The 17,441-nt window shown below is 42.4% G+C and overlaps 1 protein-coding gene across 2 annotated transcripts in view; it reads left to right on the top strand.

The window, feature by feature from the left end:
- NCAM2 (neural cell adhesion molecule 2) overlaps nucleotides 1–17,441 on the top strand; it is a 579,053-nt gene that overhangs the window by 291,456 nt on the left and 270,156 nt on the right. For both annotated transcript variants that reach the window (XM_075335064.1, XM_075335065.1), the window contains exon 5: nucleotides 15,257–15,394. In XM_075335064.1, the coding sequence (XP_075191179.1) occupies nucleotides 15,257–15,394 (138 nt within the window). The remainder of the gene's footprint in view (nucleotides 1–15,256; nucleotides 15,395–17,441) is intronic.

The raw sequence follows: 17,441 nt of genomic DNA, 5'->3' as shown, positions 1-17,441 counted from the left end.
ACATTTGCACAGCAAAGTCATATTGGCATTTCTATGCATTATGCTCATTTTATGGGTGCACTTTTGCTTCAAATTTCAGGCAAAAACAGTGCAGAATCCACCGGAAAAAGATGCTGTGTGCACACAGACTTATATCTTGAACCACATTTATGGGGGCCCAGTTAATATTCATTTTCCATTAATTTATAGAAATTTGCACCTTTTTCAATTAGCAAATTTAACATGTAGAAAATGTATTATTCATTTGCAATATTTTTATCAATCTAATTTGCACCTAAATTAACAATTCTTTTGTGCAAAACTAGTAGACTGCCTGAGTGGCTGAGAAGATTTGATTTATGTATATTTATTACTGATTTATGTTATGTTATATACAGCTCTGGCAGAAAATTAAGGGACCACTGCAAAATTTTCGGTATTTCTGATTTTTCTCTTTATAGGTATATTTTTGAGTAAAATATAAATTATTTTTTATTCTATAAACTACTGACAACATCTCCGAATTTCCAAGCAATACATTTTGTATTTATTTTCTGAAAATGAGAAATGGTCAAAATAACAAAAAATGCATTGCTTTCAGACCTAACATAATGCAAAGAAAACAAGTTCATAATAATTTAGAAACAACAATACTAATAATGTTTTACCTCAGGAAGAGTTCAGAAATCAATATTTTGTGGAGTAACCATGAATTGTAATCACTTCTTTCATGCGTCTTGTCATATTTTCCACGAGTCTTTCACACTGCTTTTTAGTGACCTTATGCCACTCATGGTGCAAAAATGTAAGCAGTTCTTCTTTGTTTTATGGCTTTTGACTATCCATCCTCCTCTTGATCACATTCCATAGGTTTTCAATGGGTTTCAGGTCTGGAGATTGGGCTGGCCATGACAGGGTTTTGTTGTGTTGGTCCTTCATCCACACATTCATTGACCTAGCTGTGTGGCATGGTGCACAGTTTTGCTGGAAGAAACAGTCCTCAGAGTTGGGGAACATTGCCTGAGCAAAAGGAAGCAACTGTTTTTCCAGGATAACCTTGTATGTGGCTTGAGTCATGTGTCCTTCTCAGAGTTTAATCTGTCCAATTCAAGCCTTGCTGAAGCATCCCCAGATCATCACCAATCCTCCACCAAATTTCACAGCGGGTACAAGACAATGTGGCTTGTACGCCTCTCCAGGTCTCCATCTAACCCTTAGATGACCAGGTATTGGGCAAAGCTGAAAATTAGACTCATAAGAGAAGATTATCTTACTCCAGTCCTCTATGGTCTAAGGGGCACTTTGCACACTGCGACATCGCAGGTGCGATGTCGGTGGGGTCAAATTGAAAATGACGCACTTCCGGCATCGCATGCGACATCGCAGTGTGTAAAGGCTGGATGATACGATTAACGAGCGCAAAAGCGTCGTAATCGTATCATCGGTGCAGCGTCGGCGTAATCCATGATTACGCTGACGCGACGGTCCGATGTTGTTCCTCGCTCCTGCGGCATCACACATCGCTGTGTGTGAAGTCGCAGGAGCGAGGAACGTCTCCTACCGGCCTCACTGCGGCTTCCGTAGGATATGCGGAAGGAAAGAGGTGGGCAGGATGTTTACATCCTGCTCATCTCCGCCCCTCCGCTCTGATTGGCTGCCTGCCGTGTGACGTCGCAGTGACGCCGCACGACCCGCCCCCTTAACAAGGAGGCGGGTCGCCGGCCACAGGGACGTCGCACGGCAGGTGAGTGTGTGTGTGAAGCTGGCGTAGCGATAACTTTCGCTACGCCAGCTATCACCACATATCGCTGCTGCGACGGGGGCGGGCACTATCGCACTCGGCATCGCAGCATCGGGCTGCGATGTCGTAGTGTGCAAAGCCCGCCTAAGTCTTATTGTCTTTGGCAAATTTCAACTTGGCTTTCCTTTGCTTCTCATTGATGAAAGGCTTTACATGACTTCACCCCAGCTGCCATTTGCCATTCCCTTTTGTAGGTCACTGTCATGGCAAGCCCAATCTCCAGACCTGAACCCCATTGAAAACTTCTGGATTGTAATCAAAAGGAAGATGGCTAGTCACAAGCCATAAAACAAAATAAGAACTGCTTAAATTTTTGCACCAGGAGTGGCATAAGGTCACCCAAAAGCAGTGTGAGAGACTGGTAGAAAGCATGCCAAGACGCATGAAAGCTGTGATTAAAAATCATGGTTATTCCACAAAATATTGATTTCTGAACTCTTCATGCGTTAAAACATTAGTATTTATTTTTTTCTAAATGATTATGAACTTGTCTTATTTGCATTATTTGAGGTGTGAAAGCAGTGCATTTATTTGTGATTTTGACCATTTCCCATTTTCAGAAAATAAATACAAAATTTATTGCTTGGACATTCAGAGACGTTGTCAGTAGATTATAGAATAAAAGAACATTATACATTTTTCTCAAAAATATACCTGTAAAGAGAAAAATCAGTTAAACTTAAAATTTTGCAGTGGTCTCTTAATTTTTGCCAGAGCTGTATTTTCCTCTTTCTTTAAAGAATGCTTTAAAACATACCTACAAACACGCAATTCTGTTTTATGTATTTTATACCATTATATGATTGTTTAAAATAATGATATGCAGTGTATTTTATTAGTTTGCACCATTTCGAATTGCAGAAATAGAAATATTTTTTTTTCTGATATCTCTTCATTCAGTGGGGAAAAAAGTATTTAGTCAGTCCCCAATTGTGCAAGTTCTCCCACTTATAAAGATGAGGTCGGCCTGTAATTGACATCATAGGTGACCACAACTGTGAGAGACAAAATGAGAAAACAACTCCAGAAAATCACCGCGTTTGATTTGGCAAGATTATATTTGAAAATTATGGTGGAAGATAAGTATTTAGTCAATTACAAAAGTTCATCTCAATATTTTGTTATATATCCTTTGCTGACAATGACAAAGTCAAACATTTTCTGGAAGTCTTCATACGGTTGGCACACACTGTTGGTGGTATCTTGGCCCATTCTTCCATGCAGATCTCCTGTAGAGCAGTGATGTTTAGGGCCTGACACTGGGTAACACGTACTTTCAACTTCCTCCAAAGGTTTTCAATGGGGTTGAGATCTGGAGAGTGGCAAGGCCACTCCAGAACCTTCATATGCTTCTTACGAAGCCACTCCTTTGTTGCACTGGTGGTGTGTTTGTGATCATTATAATGCTGAAAGACCCAGCCATGTTTCATCTTCAATGCTCTTGCTGATGGAAAGAGGTTTGCCCTCAAAATCTCATGATACATGGCCCCATTCATTCTTTCATGTACACGGATCAGTTGTCCTAGTCCCTTTGCAGAGAAACAGCCCCAAAGCATGATGTGGCCAACCCCCATGCTTCACAGAAGGTATGGTGTTCTTTGGATGCAACTCAGCATTCTGTCTCCTCCAAACACTATGATTTGTATTTCTACCAAACAGTTCTACTTTGATTTCATCAGACCATATGGCATTCTCCCAATACTCTTCTGGATAATCCAAATGCTCTCTAGCAAACTTCAGACAGGCCAGGACATGTAGTGGCTTAAGCAGGGGAACACGTCTGGCATTGCAAGATCTGAGTCCCTTGCGGCGTAGTTTGTTACTGATGGTTGCCTTTGTTACGGTGGTCTTAGCTCTATGCAGGTCATGCACTAGGTTCCCATGTGTTGTTCTGGGATTTTTGCTCACCGTTCTTGTGATCATTTTGACCCCATGCGGTGAGATCTTGCATGGAGCCCTAGATCGAGGGAGATTTTCAGTGGTCTTGTATGTCTTCCATTTTCTTATTATTGCTCCCACAGTTGACTTCATTGCTCCAAGCTGCTTGCCTATTGCAGATTCAGTCTTCCCAGCCTGGTGCAGGGCCACAATTTTGTTTCTGGTGTCCTTCGACAGCTCTTTGGTCTTCACCATAGTGGAGTTTGGAGTGTGACTATTTGAGGTTTTGGACAGGTGTCTTTTATACTGATAACAAGTTCAAACAGCTGCCATTACTACAGGTAATGAGTGGAGGACAGACCAGCCCCTTAAAAAAGAAGTTACGGGTCTTTGAGAGCCAGAAATCTTCCATGTTTCTAGATTTGCCACCATAATTTGCAAAACAAATCTTGCCAAATCAGACGCGGTGATTTTCTGGATTTGTTTTCTCCTTTTGTCTCTCATAGTTGTGGTCTACCTATGATGTCAATTACAGGCCTCTCTCATCTTTTTAAGTGGGAGAACTTGCACAATTGGTGGCTGACTAAATACTTTTTTTCTCCACTGTATTTGCTATATTTCTTTAGTTACAATAATTCTACCTTCCCTTCTGTCATATAGTCTGTCATTGACCACATATCGGTGTTTCTTCAACCACATTTGATACATTTGGCATGTAATATGCTATCTTAAGCCTCCTTCACACATCCGTGAAAACACAAAAGTTTTGGACGGTCCATGGTAAAAGTGCATATGTGTGTGCATATGTTCGTGTGTGGGTTTTACGTGTGCTGTTCCTGTGCTATCCATGCGACATCCAGATAGCACACGGACAGCATGAGCTGGTATACTTACCTGTCTCTGGCACTGCTGTTGCATCCGGGGCTGCGGTCAGTGCAGTGCAGTGAATATACATCAGTATAATGAGCGGGCCCGGAAGTAACAGCAGAGGCAGAGACAGCAGCACTGGAAACAAGTATACAAATCCGTTATTTTTATGTCACCTGTATTTTCTGCAGTACATCTCACACGTCTCACACTGATGTCACACATCATATCAGTGTGTGGTCCATGTGACACCAGCGCTTCCGGCAGAAAACGGACATGTTGCCATGTTGAGCAGATGGACACGCGTGTGCTCCATTCCTCACGGACACATGTGAAACCACGGATGTATGACCTAGCCCATTGATTTTAATGGGTCTACGTGAGTCCGTGTCTCCGGTATGTGTTAAATCAGACATCACACATACCGGAGACACAGATTTGCGAAGGAGGCCTTACAAAGAGAAGTACAAAAAATTGACTTGAGGCTTTGTTCAAACGTCTCTATTTTTGGACCAGGTGTTGTTCGTAAAAACTTATGACAGCTGTCAGACCAATGATATTCAGTAGGGTGCCACGGGCTGAATGTTCCCTTGAAGTCAAAATGACAATATGTACTAGTGTTTTCTATATTTAGATCTGGCTATTTAAGTTTATGGGTACGTAAAAAAAAAGATAACATAGGAAACTTTATTTGGTCTTGTAAATTTAAATAACCGCTGATGTAAAATTTTGTTCTAAGTGTGAAGACTTAAGGCTGTGTTCCCACGATCAGTGAGTTTTAGTGAGTTTTAACAATGCGTATTTTTGCTGCATCCAAAAGGTAGATGGACTTTCTATCAATCTCCTACCACAATGCTTCTTTTTTACTCATCGTAAACTGACCTGCGGTGCATGCTTTAAATCCGCAACAAGTCAATTTCTCTTGTGGTTATGCTAAGTTTTTTTGTGCAAATTCTTCTCACAGACATGTGTTAGATGCAGAAAATCCTCAGGTAAAAAACGCACATTAATTTTTAGTGCGTTTTCACTGTGGAAAAACATCAAAAGTGCATGTAATCCGCACATCTGTCTAGTAATAAAGTTTTGGCAAAGCTAATTACCAGGAAGTAGAGTAACTTTATTTAGAACATGAAACACCAGGAAAAGACAAAAAAATGATAAAAATGCATTGACGAAAAATAACACAAAAAACACATGGAAAAAAACACAAGTAAAGCCTTGTGCGCACTAGGCGTTTTTGCTGCGTTTTTAGCGGCGTTTTTTTACCACGTTTTTGTGCTGAAAACGCAGTGACATTGCTTCCCCAGCAATGTCTATGGGTTTTCAGAAGTGCTGTCTGCACACAGCGTTTTTTTGTAGCTGCGTTTTTGTGGTGACCACAAAAATGCAGCATGTCAATTATTTCTGCGTTTCTCACTGTGTTTTTCACCCATTGAGTTCAATGAGATGTTCAACAACGCAGTGAAAAATGCATATAGCTGTGTTTCTATGACTAAAAACGCAGCTATAAACGCAAGGGGTGGGCAGTAAAGTGACGTGTACAGGAAGAGGATTCCTTCTGTTGGTAAACACAGAAGCATGAATCCTCCCGGTACCGTCACCACTGCGTCCACAACCCGCCCGGTGCCATGTCAGCTCCGTGCGGCACCATGTCTGGGTGGGAGGTGGAGGAAGCAGCGAAAACAAAAGTGAACAGTAGAAAAAAAAAATGTCATATATACTCACCTGTCTGCAGGATCCCGGTGCCATGCCCGTTCCCATCTCCTCCCAGTACCGCCGCTCTGGCTGTGTGCAGTCTCCCCGGGGCACGTACGAAGCTTGCAGGACCTGGCGGTGGATCACCTGATGCAGTCACCTGACGCATCAGCTGATGGTAATTCTCGCGGTGTCACCGGCTTTTTCGCGCCCGGCCGGCTATCGGCTGATCCTGCCGTCAGGGGACTTCATCAGCTGATTACCGGCAGCTCCTGCAGCGATGGGACAGGATCAGACTCTCATCCGATCGCTGCAGGAGCTGCCGGTAATCAACACAGACGTGAGTATTTTTTTTTTTTTTTTGCACTGATGCATCATCTGATTGTATAATCGGCTTTTATACAATCAGCTGATGTGTGATGTGATTCACGTCCTTTAACCTGACACATCATCTGATCGCTTTGCCTTCCAGCAAACCGATCAGATGATATTGGATCCGGATTGGACGACGCGAGACCCTTGACCCAGGATTACTGCGGAGGTGGGTTCTTTATTTCAATAAAGATGGAGTGACTAATTGTGTTGTGTTTTATTTCCAATAAAAATATTTTTCTGTGTGTTGTGGTTTTTTTTATCTGTACTAGAAATTCATGGTGGGCATGTCTAATATTGGCGTGACACCATGAATTTCGGGCTTAGGGCCAGCTGAAAATATACAGCTAGCCCTAACTCCATTATTATCCAGTGAGCCACAGTCACCAGGGTAGCTGGAAGAGTTGGATACAGCGCCAGAAGATGGCGCTTCTATAAAAGCGCCATTTTCTGGGGTGGCTGCAGACTGCAATTTGCAGTGCGAGTGCCCAGAAAGCATGGGCACTCTGCACTGCGGATTCCAATCCCCAGCTGCCTAGTTGTACCTGGCTGGACTCAAAAATTGGGCGAAGCCTATGTAATTTTTTTTTTTAATTATTTCTTGAAATTCATGAAATTAAAAAAAAAAAAGGGCTTCCCTATATTTTTAATTCCCAGCCGGGTACAAATAGGCCAGTTGGGGATTGGGGGCAGCCTGTACCTGCCTGCTGTACCTGGCTAGCATACAATAATATAGCGAAGCCCATGTCATTTTTTTTTTCTTTTTGGGCAAAAAACTCCTGCATACAGTCCTTGATGGAGGATGCTGAGCCTTGTAGTTCTGCAGCTGCTGTCTGCTCTCCTGCATACACTAGTTCTGCAGCTGTCTGCTCTCCTGCATACAATGAACATTTTGAAGAAGGAAATGACATCAGACATTTTTTTCTTTCATCAACAATCTTTAATGGCATTGTGCACTGATTAAAAACGCAGTGAGCAAAAATGCAGCAAAAAAACGCACCAAATCGCGGTAAAAACGCATGCGTTTTTGTTGCATTTTTTAGCCGCGGGTGCGTTTTTTGAGACAAAAACGCACATAAAAACGCAGCGTGAAAAAAACGCCTAGTGGCGCACATACCCTAACATGATTTACATATTAGGTGCAGAAAATCAACAACATCAAAAACTCCTCAAAAGAGCATCGTGGAAACATCCCGTAAGGCTATGTGCACATGTTCAGTATTTGGTGAGTTTTTTATTTGTAAGCCAAAACAAGGAGTGGGTAGAAAATACAGAAGTGGTGCCCGTGTTTGTATTATACTTTTCCTCTGATTGTTTCACTCCTGGTTTTGGCTACAAATACTGAGGTAAAAAACTCACCAAATACTGAATGTGTGCACGTGGCCTTAAAGAAAACCTAATAGAAAGAGACAAGTGGATTGAATCAAGGAAGATCAAATTTCTACTGATGCATCAGAGAGCGGGCCGATGTCTTTCTGCATGGCACGCACCTCCTTATAATGTCCTGCAGCTATGACATTTAGCAGATTATCATACCTTCTATAATGGTGGTCAGTACCTGGGACATCACAGATCAGCGGCTCACAGTGGAGCAGTTTGTATGGTAGTCATTTTCCAACTCTAGTCACTGAGTCAGTCTCTGTATTCTGTAGTGCTATAGCTATGTGGATCAGTGAGTTCTCCCTCTCTCTCTCACTTTCTCTCACTCTTCCTTTTAATTTCCTTCTCTCCTCCCCTCTTGCTCTCCCCCGCTCCATCTCTCTACCTTCCCCCTCTCCTTCTCTTTCTCCCTCTCTTTCCCCTTCACCTCTCCCTCTCTCGCTTTCTCTCTCCCTCTCCTTGTCTCTCTTCCTCTCTCTCCCCTTCCCCCTCTCTTTCTCCCCCTCTCTCTCCGCATCTCTCTCTCACTCTCCCTCTCCTTCTTCCCCTCCCCCTCTCCCTTTCTCTCTCTCCCCCTCCCTCTATCTCCCACTCCCCCTTTCCCTCTCTCTCTCCCTTTCTTTCCCTCTTCTCTTCCCACCCCCTGTCTTTATCCCCCTCCCCTCTCTCTTTCCCTCTCCCTCTCTCTTTCCCTTTCTCTCTGCCCTTCCCCACCTATCTTGCTTTCCCTCTCCCCCTTCCCTCCCCCTCTTGTCCTCCCCTTCTCCCCCTTTCCCTCTCTCCCTCTCTCTCCCTCTCGCTCCCCCTCCCTCTGTCTCCCTTTCCCTCTTTCCCTCTCTCCCCCTCTCTCTCCACCTCCCTCTCCCCCCCCTCTTTCTCCCTTTCTTCACCCTCTCATTCCCTCCCCCTCACTCTCTCTCTCTTTCTCTCTGCCCTTCCCCATCTCTCTCTCTCCCCCTCTCACCCTCTCTCCCTCTACCTCTTCCCCTCCCCCCTCCCTCTCTCACTTTCTCAATCTATCTCCCCTTCTCTTTCTCTCTCCCTCTCTCTCCCCTTCTCGCTCTCTCTCCCCCTTCCTCTCTCTCCCACTCCCCCTTCCCCTTTCCTTCCCTCTTTTTCCCCCTTTCTCTCTCGCTTTCTCTCTCCACCTCCTCTTTTTCCCTTACTCTCTCCCCCTTCCTCCCTCTCCCACTCCCCCTTCCCCTTTCCTTCCCTCTCTTTCCCCCTTTCTCTCTCACTTTCACTCTACCCCTCCTCCTTTTCCCTTACTCTCTCCCCCTTCCTCCCTCTCCCACTCCCCATTCCCCTTTCCTTCCCTCTCTTCCCCCTTTCTCTCTCGCTTTCTCTCTCCACCTCCTCCTTTTCCCTTTCTCTCGCCCCCTTCCTCCCTCTCCCACTCCCCCTTCCCCTTTCCTTCCCTCTCTTCCCCCTTTCTCTCTCGCTTTCTCTCTCCCCCTCCTCCTTTTCCCTTTCTCTCTCCCTCTCTCTCCCTTTACCTCTCTTGCCCTCGCTCTCAACTAAAAGCTTTCTACTGTTGAGATTTACGCAAATTTATTCACCACAAATCAAATTTTGGGGGAAATTTCAACAAAGTCAGTAAATTCACATTTCAAAAGATCCATTCATCTCTTCTACTAATGTATAAGCTTAGATTAAACAATCCACAGATGTGCCACATTTATAGACATCATGAACTACTTAGATAAATATGGCGCAGTTAGGAGAAGTAAATCCGCCACATTGCCGGCCTTTTTTTCATGACTGATCTATAGCCATTGCTCTGATGAACATGCACGTGTAAGCAAAAAGTCCCATATTTATACATCAATGCAGCTAAATCTAAAGTAGAAAGTGTCAGCAATTTTACTGCTAAACCAAAGAGAAACCTGAAGGAGCCATTTTAATGTTTTATTATTTTGACCTTTTGGGTTTAAAATGTAATTGACGACCTTAAGCAATAATTTTTTGGAGTCCTGTGCTGTCATTTTTAGAAGTTCACTAAATGACAATCTTTTGCTGAAATTTTGCAGGCAGACCTATAGTGAAATGTCAACCAAATAATCAGTCCTGCATTTTAATGCCTCCGGACACTGTATTATAGGGGCTGTTTATAAGGTTCCCTATATGGCATAATAAATAAAAAGTGAAAATACAAAAACAGAAAACAGAAAACTGACCTATGTACAAAGATGAATGACCGAGAACTTGATGGTGTTCATTGTGATAAATATTTGCATATTTAGGATGATAAAAGGCAGACGTCTCATAAGTTGAGCCTGGGGCAAAGCAAGAAACTGAATACAAAGATGGTGGAAAATCTTACTTTCTGCCTATGCAGAGGAGTAACTTGAAACTTCTGGGTTCTAAGGCTACGTTCTCACAATGAGCATTTGGTGAATTTTGATGTTACAGAATATCTGCAGCATCTTTGCACCTATTATGTAAATTAGGTTAATCTGGATTTTCTTGGAGGTTTTTTTTAGTGATTTTTTTTACACGCGTTTTAAACTTTCCACTTTTGGTATGTCATATTAAATACAACTGCTTTGTTTTTAATTACTCCTGGTATTTGGCTTATATAAAACTTTATTGATGCAGTCGTGTGTGGATCTGCATTTTTAGTGCATTTCTCTAAATATACGGTATGTTTATGAAGTCTTTGGAGGTGGTTTGTGGTAATTATTCTAATTTTCTGAGATAATGACTTTTGGGTTTTCATTGGCTGTAACCATAATCACCTACATTAACAGAAATAAACACTTGAAATAGATCCCTCTGTGTGTAATGACTCTATATAATATAGAGGAATAGATCCCAAGGTTTGTAATGACTCTATATAATATATAGGAATAGATCTCTCTGTGTCTAATGACTCTATATTATATATAGGAATAGATCCCTCTGTGTGTAATGCCTCTATATAATATATAGGAATAGATCTTTCTGTGTCTAATGACTCTATATAATATATAGGAATAGATCTCTCTGTGTCTAATGACTCTATATAATATATCGGAATAGATCCCTCTGTGTCTAATGACTCAATATAATATATCGGAATAGATCCCTCTGTGTGTAATGACTCTATATAATGTATAGAAATAGATCCCTCTGTATGTAATGACTATATAATATATAGAAATAGATCCCTCTGTGTGTAATGACTCTATATAATATATAGGACTAGATCCCTCTGTGTGTAATGACTCTATAGAATATATAGAAATAGATCCCTCTGTGTGTAATGACTCTATATAATGTATAGAAATAGATCCCTCTGTGTGTAATGACTCTATATAATATATAGAAATAGATCCCTCTGTGTGTATTGACTCTATATAATATATAGGAATAGATCCCTCTGTGTGTAATGACTCTATATAATATATAGAAATAGATCTCTCTGTGTGTAATGACTCTATATAATATATAGAAATAGATCCCTTTATGTGTAATGACTCTATATAATATATAGAAATATATCCCTCTGTGTGTAATGACTCTATATAATATATAGAAATAAATTCCTCTGTGTGTAATGACTCTATATAATATGTGTGTTTCCCTTTTTGTATTGAATTACTGAAATAAATTAACTTTTTGATGATATTCTAATTTATTGAGATGCATCTGTACTTTGTTGAAGTACCTTTTTCAATTTATAACATCATTCAATATATTTAGGTAGGAGTTTATCATCATGGCACTTCTAGAACTGGCAATCTTTGCCCAGTCTTCAGTGAAATAGCTCAAAATCTGTCAGATTTTGAGGGTATTTCTTGTATACAGCATCCTTTTCAGGTCATCACATAGATTTTTAGTTGGATTCAGGTCTGGGCTTTGGCTGAACCATTCCAAACCAGTGATGTTGTCTTGCAAAGCCATTTGTTTTATTGATTTAGAGTTATGATTAGGATCCCTGTCATGTTGAAAAATGATATTCCTATTCATCTTCATCTTTTTAGCAAACGCTTCAAGGTTTGGATATAACACTACATGATACTTGAAGTCATTCATAATTGCCTTCACAATAACAAGAGCACCAGTTCTAGGTGCCAAAAACAGCTGAAAATATAATACTGCCTTCACTGTGCTTCACTTTGGGTATGGTGTTCTTTATGTGATGTACAATGTAGGCTTTGCACTAAACATATCTTTTGGAATTATGGCCAAAAAAGTCAAAATTGGTCTCATTAGACCCTAAGGTGGGCTTTGCACGTTGTGACATCGTAAGCCGATGCTGCGATGTCGCACGCGATAATCCCCGCCCCTGTCGCAGGTATGATATCTTGTGATAGCTGGCGTAGAGAAAATTATCGCTACGCCAGCTTCACATGCACTCACCTGCCCTGCGACCGTCGCTGTGGCCGGCGACCCGCCTCCTTCCTAAGGGGGTGGGTCGTGCGGCGTCATAGCGACGTCACACGACAGGTGGCCAATAGCGGCGGAGGGGCGGAGATGAGCAGGATGTAAACATCCCGCCCACCTCCTTCCTCCCGCATAGCCGCCGGCGGCAGGTAAGGTGAAGTTCCTCGCTCCTGAGGCATTATACACAGCAATGTGTGCAGCCGCAGGAGCGAGGAACTACATCGTACCCGTCGCTGCAGCATAATTATGAAAAAGTCGGAGCCTGCAACGATGATACGATAACGACGCTTTTGCGCTCGTTAATCGTATCATCTAGCATTTACACACTACGATCTCGAAAGTGACGCTGGAAGTGCGTCACTTTCGATTTGACCCCACCGACATCGCATGTGCGATGTTGCAACGTGCAAAGCCGCCCTAACACATTTTCCCAGATGCTTTCAGCAGTCTCGATGTAGGTTTTGGTAAACATAGCCAGCTTGGATGTTTTTGTTTGTAAGAAAAGCTTTCTGTCAATCCACCCTACTTCATAGGCAAGAATATAAAGAATACAGACAATTGTTGTCACATGCAGTACACAACCAGTCATTCCCAAAATTCCAACAGCTCTTTTAATGTTGCTGTAGGTCTCTTGGCAGCCTCCTGCAGGAATTTTCTTCCTTTCTTTTCATCAATTTTCAAGGATATCCAGTTCTAGGTAATTGTGCCAAATTTGAGCTACTTCTTGATGACCATCTTTAAAATATTTAATTGTTTATCAAATGTCTTGAAAATTTTGTTGCAGCTCTATCTTGACTGATACCTTTCAATGATGAGATTCCTTTGCTGTGTTGAAAGCTGTTTATGGACCATGACTTGTGCTGTAACATACATCTCAGAAAATGTCAAGAAAATCCTACTACAACAGTTAAACTTTATAAGGGGAGAGTCAGAATCACTGTAAATGATGTTAGCTGTGCAATGACTACTATTTACCATGAGGTTAAGCATGATTGGCTAATTCTGAACACAACCAGATCCCCATTTATAAGTGCTCACACTTTAGCAACTTCATTATTTCACTTCTGTTTTCTTTTCTCCCTCCAAATGATTACAGTTAATTTTTCCATAGATTTGTATAGATTATAGCTGGCATTAAACAGGACCAACCACCAGGATTTTTATATATAAACTAAAGCCAGTACTATACTGGCGCTATCATGCTGAGTCTAAACATACCTTTAGTTGTGAGATTGGATGTATAGTTTCTGAAATATAGGCAAGTAAAGTTAGTGAAATGCACTGTTACTTGATTGATAGGTGCTGCAGAATATCTAATAGTTGGATGTGGTTTTGCTAGTTATTACCGCCCCTTTCTACCTTCCTGTGATTCTTCCCTCCTTCCTCCCTAATAACAGAGACAAGGGGAGGAAGGACAGACAGGTAGACAAGGGCAGAAATAACTAGCAAAACCTGACCCACCTATTAGATATTCCATTGCACCTATCAATCAAATAACAGTGCATTTCACAAATTTTGCTTGCCTATTTTTCAGAAAGTATACATCCAATCTCACAACTAAAGGTATGTATAGAATCAGCAAGATAGTGCCAGTATAGCACTGGCTTTAGTTTATATATGAAAATCCTGATGGTTGGTTCCCTTTAAAGGTGGAACTAGCTCTGATTATTCTTATCTGAGAAATATGATTCTTTCTCCATTTATGAGCCCCTTTTCGCCTCGTCATCTGACTCTTTAAACTCATCATCCACTCTGAAAACAGCTCAAATCCATCTTGACTGCCAGTTGTTGGATTATACATTGTATAAATGCTGCTTTACACGCAGCGACATCGCTAGCGATGTTACTAGCGATCGCACCCGCCCCCGTCATTTGTGCTGCCCGTGGCGAACAATATCGCTGGTACGCGTCACGCCAACTTACCTTCCTAACGACGTCGGTGTGGCCGGCGAACAACCTCTTTTTTAAGGGGGCGGTTTGTGCGGTGTCACAGCGACGTCACTCAGTGGGCCACCAATAGAAGCGGAGGGGTGGAGAGCAGCCTCATTCACGTCACGCCCACCTTGTTGCTGGAGGACGCAGGAACGCTGTTGTTCGTCGTTCCCGGGGTGTCACACGTAGCGATGTGTGCTGCCTCAGTAACGACGAACAACCTGCGTACCAAACGAGCAACGATATTTTGAAAATGAACGACGTGTCAACAATCAACGATTTAGTGAGCATTTGGGATCGTTAGCGGTCGCTCATATGTGTCACATGCAATGACGTCGCTAACGAGGCCGGATGTGCGTCACAAATTCCATGACCTCAGAGGCATCTCGTTAGCGATGTCGTTGCATGTAACGGGGTCTTTATACTCTATTGAGATAAGAGGGGGAAGATGGAGTGAGCAGCACAGCGAAAAACAAATATTTTACATTAATTTAAAAATAAACAAAGACTCCATTGATAATATTTATATTTTCCTCATAATTTTTACATTTATATTCTTTTCAGAAAATAACATCAATATTTGGCCAGGACAGTAAATGATTTTGGGGTTTGATTATTGCCATCATTTATCCTATCGGTGACAGGGTTAATACATGTGAAGAAATATAATAACATCCCTTAATCGTGACCTTATAGCCATTGTTGTGCAAAACCAGATTCTTTCTTCATCGGTTTAACAATCTATGGAGTAATAATGGTGGTAAAATATTGCTTTTTTTCTAGCGTACACTGTAGTCTTTCTTGGCGTAGATGAAAAATATTAAACTTTGAAAATTACATTTTACTTTCAAATCGGGCAATGCATTTTTCATGAAATGTCTGATAGTGTTAGAGCAAAACTGTTTAGAAATCCGAATCATCAGCCCCACATCATCCTTCAGTTCATTTCTTCCTGACCCTTGTTTACTTCTTCCTCTCTTTCAGGTCGATTTGCAATGTTGGCAAACAATAATCTTCAGATTATGAACATCAGTAAAAGAGATGAAGGCATTTACAGATGTGAGGGGCGAGTCGAGGTTAGAGGAGAAATTGATTTCCGAGATATCTTTGTCATTGTGAATGGTGAGAAATAATTGTTACATAATATTATTATAATTGTGTTCTTGCGGCTCTCTGCCTATAATGTCAACAGGGGATTTTCATTTATTAGATAACGGAAATATTGACAAATACAAAGAAGTTAAGAAAGGTTTAAATTGGTTATCTACAGAGATGAGCGAATCGGGCAACATTCGCATTTGCCTGCTTATGCCATGAAATTGGATTCATAGAGAACTTACGGGAATGTAATGTGCCCTATTATGTGCCTCTGAGGTCTATCCAGACTCCCAAGTATAATACGCGTAAGATATTAAAAAAAAACCAAAAAAAGTACTTTGTAATGATACTGTGCTCACACTGTGGGGTGAGAGTCTGACACTAGGTGGTGAAATATGGTGTCATACACTCGATGGTGATGTGAGCAAGCGTATATCAAGAGCAGTGGGGAAGTCAGGCAGTCCGAGGTCAGAACCGGTAGGGCGCGCCTAAACACAAGGGGCAGACAGGAGCGACGTTGAGGCACAGGCTGGGGTCAGGTAACAAGTAGGTAACATAAAGGATGAGAGACAAGCAAATATGTAGTCAAGAGGAGATCAGAGGTTAACAGTCAGATGGCAGTGCAGGGTCAGTGGAGCAGAGAGAGCAAAGTCAGGAAACAGTCCACGGTCCGTACCAAGATCAATATACGAGACAAACAGGAGTCAGGCACTTACTGCAATGAACACAGAAATACGCCACCTATCCGCAAGCACTCCCAGATAAGGCATAGCAATCACCCAGAATCCTAGGCAAGTGAGCAAGCCCCTCCTACAACCAGCGAGTGCTCCGGCGCAGGGAAACAGCCCGTCACAGTATTACTGAATGACACTGAACCCCAGCAGGATGTTTAATGCGGCACACAGGTAGATACAGGCTCCACTGAAGTCACAGTACAGAAATGCACTCCAGGTCAGGACCATAACAAACTTACTCCCCCTTCTTACCTTCCCGACCCCTCTACTCCTCAACATCACCCACGCAGTCTTCAGCACTTCTTCTTATATCTACCTCTCACACTAAAATTTCCTCCAAGTCCCATGGAAGCTTGAAGTCCTGACTAGAGATGAGCGAACCGGTCCCGGTTCGGCTCGAGGCGGTTCGCCGAACGGGGGGTCTGGCTCGAGTTCGGCTCGTCGAACGTTCGACGAACCGAACTCGAGCCCATAGGAAACAATGGCAGGCAATCACAAACACAGTAAAACACCTAGAAAACACCCTCAAAGGTGTCCAAAAGGTGACAAACAACTCACAACACAACACAAACACATGGGAAAGTGACAAGGACATGTACTCATGCGAAAACAAAACAGCTGGACAAGGAAAAAGAGGAGGACACACAGATATAGGCATGGCACGCCCTTCTAAAGTCATGTAAAACACCGCAAGGTGACTCCAAGCGGAGTCTCCCTTTTTTCCAAAAATTGGGCCCCACACACCCACCCCTTCAGTGGCAGCAGTTGTGCCCCAGTTGTACACTTCACAGCTAGATTTGCATCAAGCACATTCAAAAATACGCCATTCTTATCCGTCCCCAGGATGACACCGGGGTAGGTAGCAAAGTCTTTCCTGATCCCAGCTCTGTTCATCTTGGCTTCTTTTAAAAACACAGCAAGCAAGGGTTACTCCAAGCGGAGTCTCCCTTTTTTCCAAAAATTGGGCCCCACACACACCCACCCCTTCAGTGGCAGCAGTTGTGCCCCAGTTGTACACTTCACAGCTAGATTTGCATCAAGCACATTCAAAAATACGCTATTCTTAACCGTCCCCAGGATGACACCGGGGTAGGTAGCAAAGTCTTTCCTGATCCCAGCTCTGTTCATCTTGGCTTCTTTTAAAAACACAGCAAGCAAGGGTTACTCCAAGCGGAGTCTCCCTTTTTTCCAAAAATTGGGCCACACAGACACCCACCACATCAGTGGCAGCACTTGGGCCCTAGTTGCAAACAGGATGTTTTGATTTGCATCAAGCACATTCAAAAATACGCTATTCTTAGCCGTCCCCAGGATGACACCGGGGTAGGTAGCAAAGT

This window comes from Anomaloglossus baeobatrachus, chromosome 2 (genome assembly GCF_048569485.1).
Source record: "Anomaloglossus baeobatrachus isolate aAnoBae1 chromosome 2, aAnoBae1.hap1, whole genome shotgun sequence".
NCBI classification, from domain to species: Eukaryota; Metazoa; Chordata; class Amphibia; order Anura; family Aromobatidae; genus Anomaloglossus; species Anomaloglossus baeobatrachus.
This window is presented reverse-complemented; position numbering and strand designations above follow the sequence as displayed.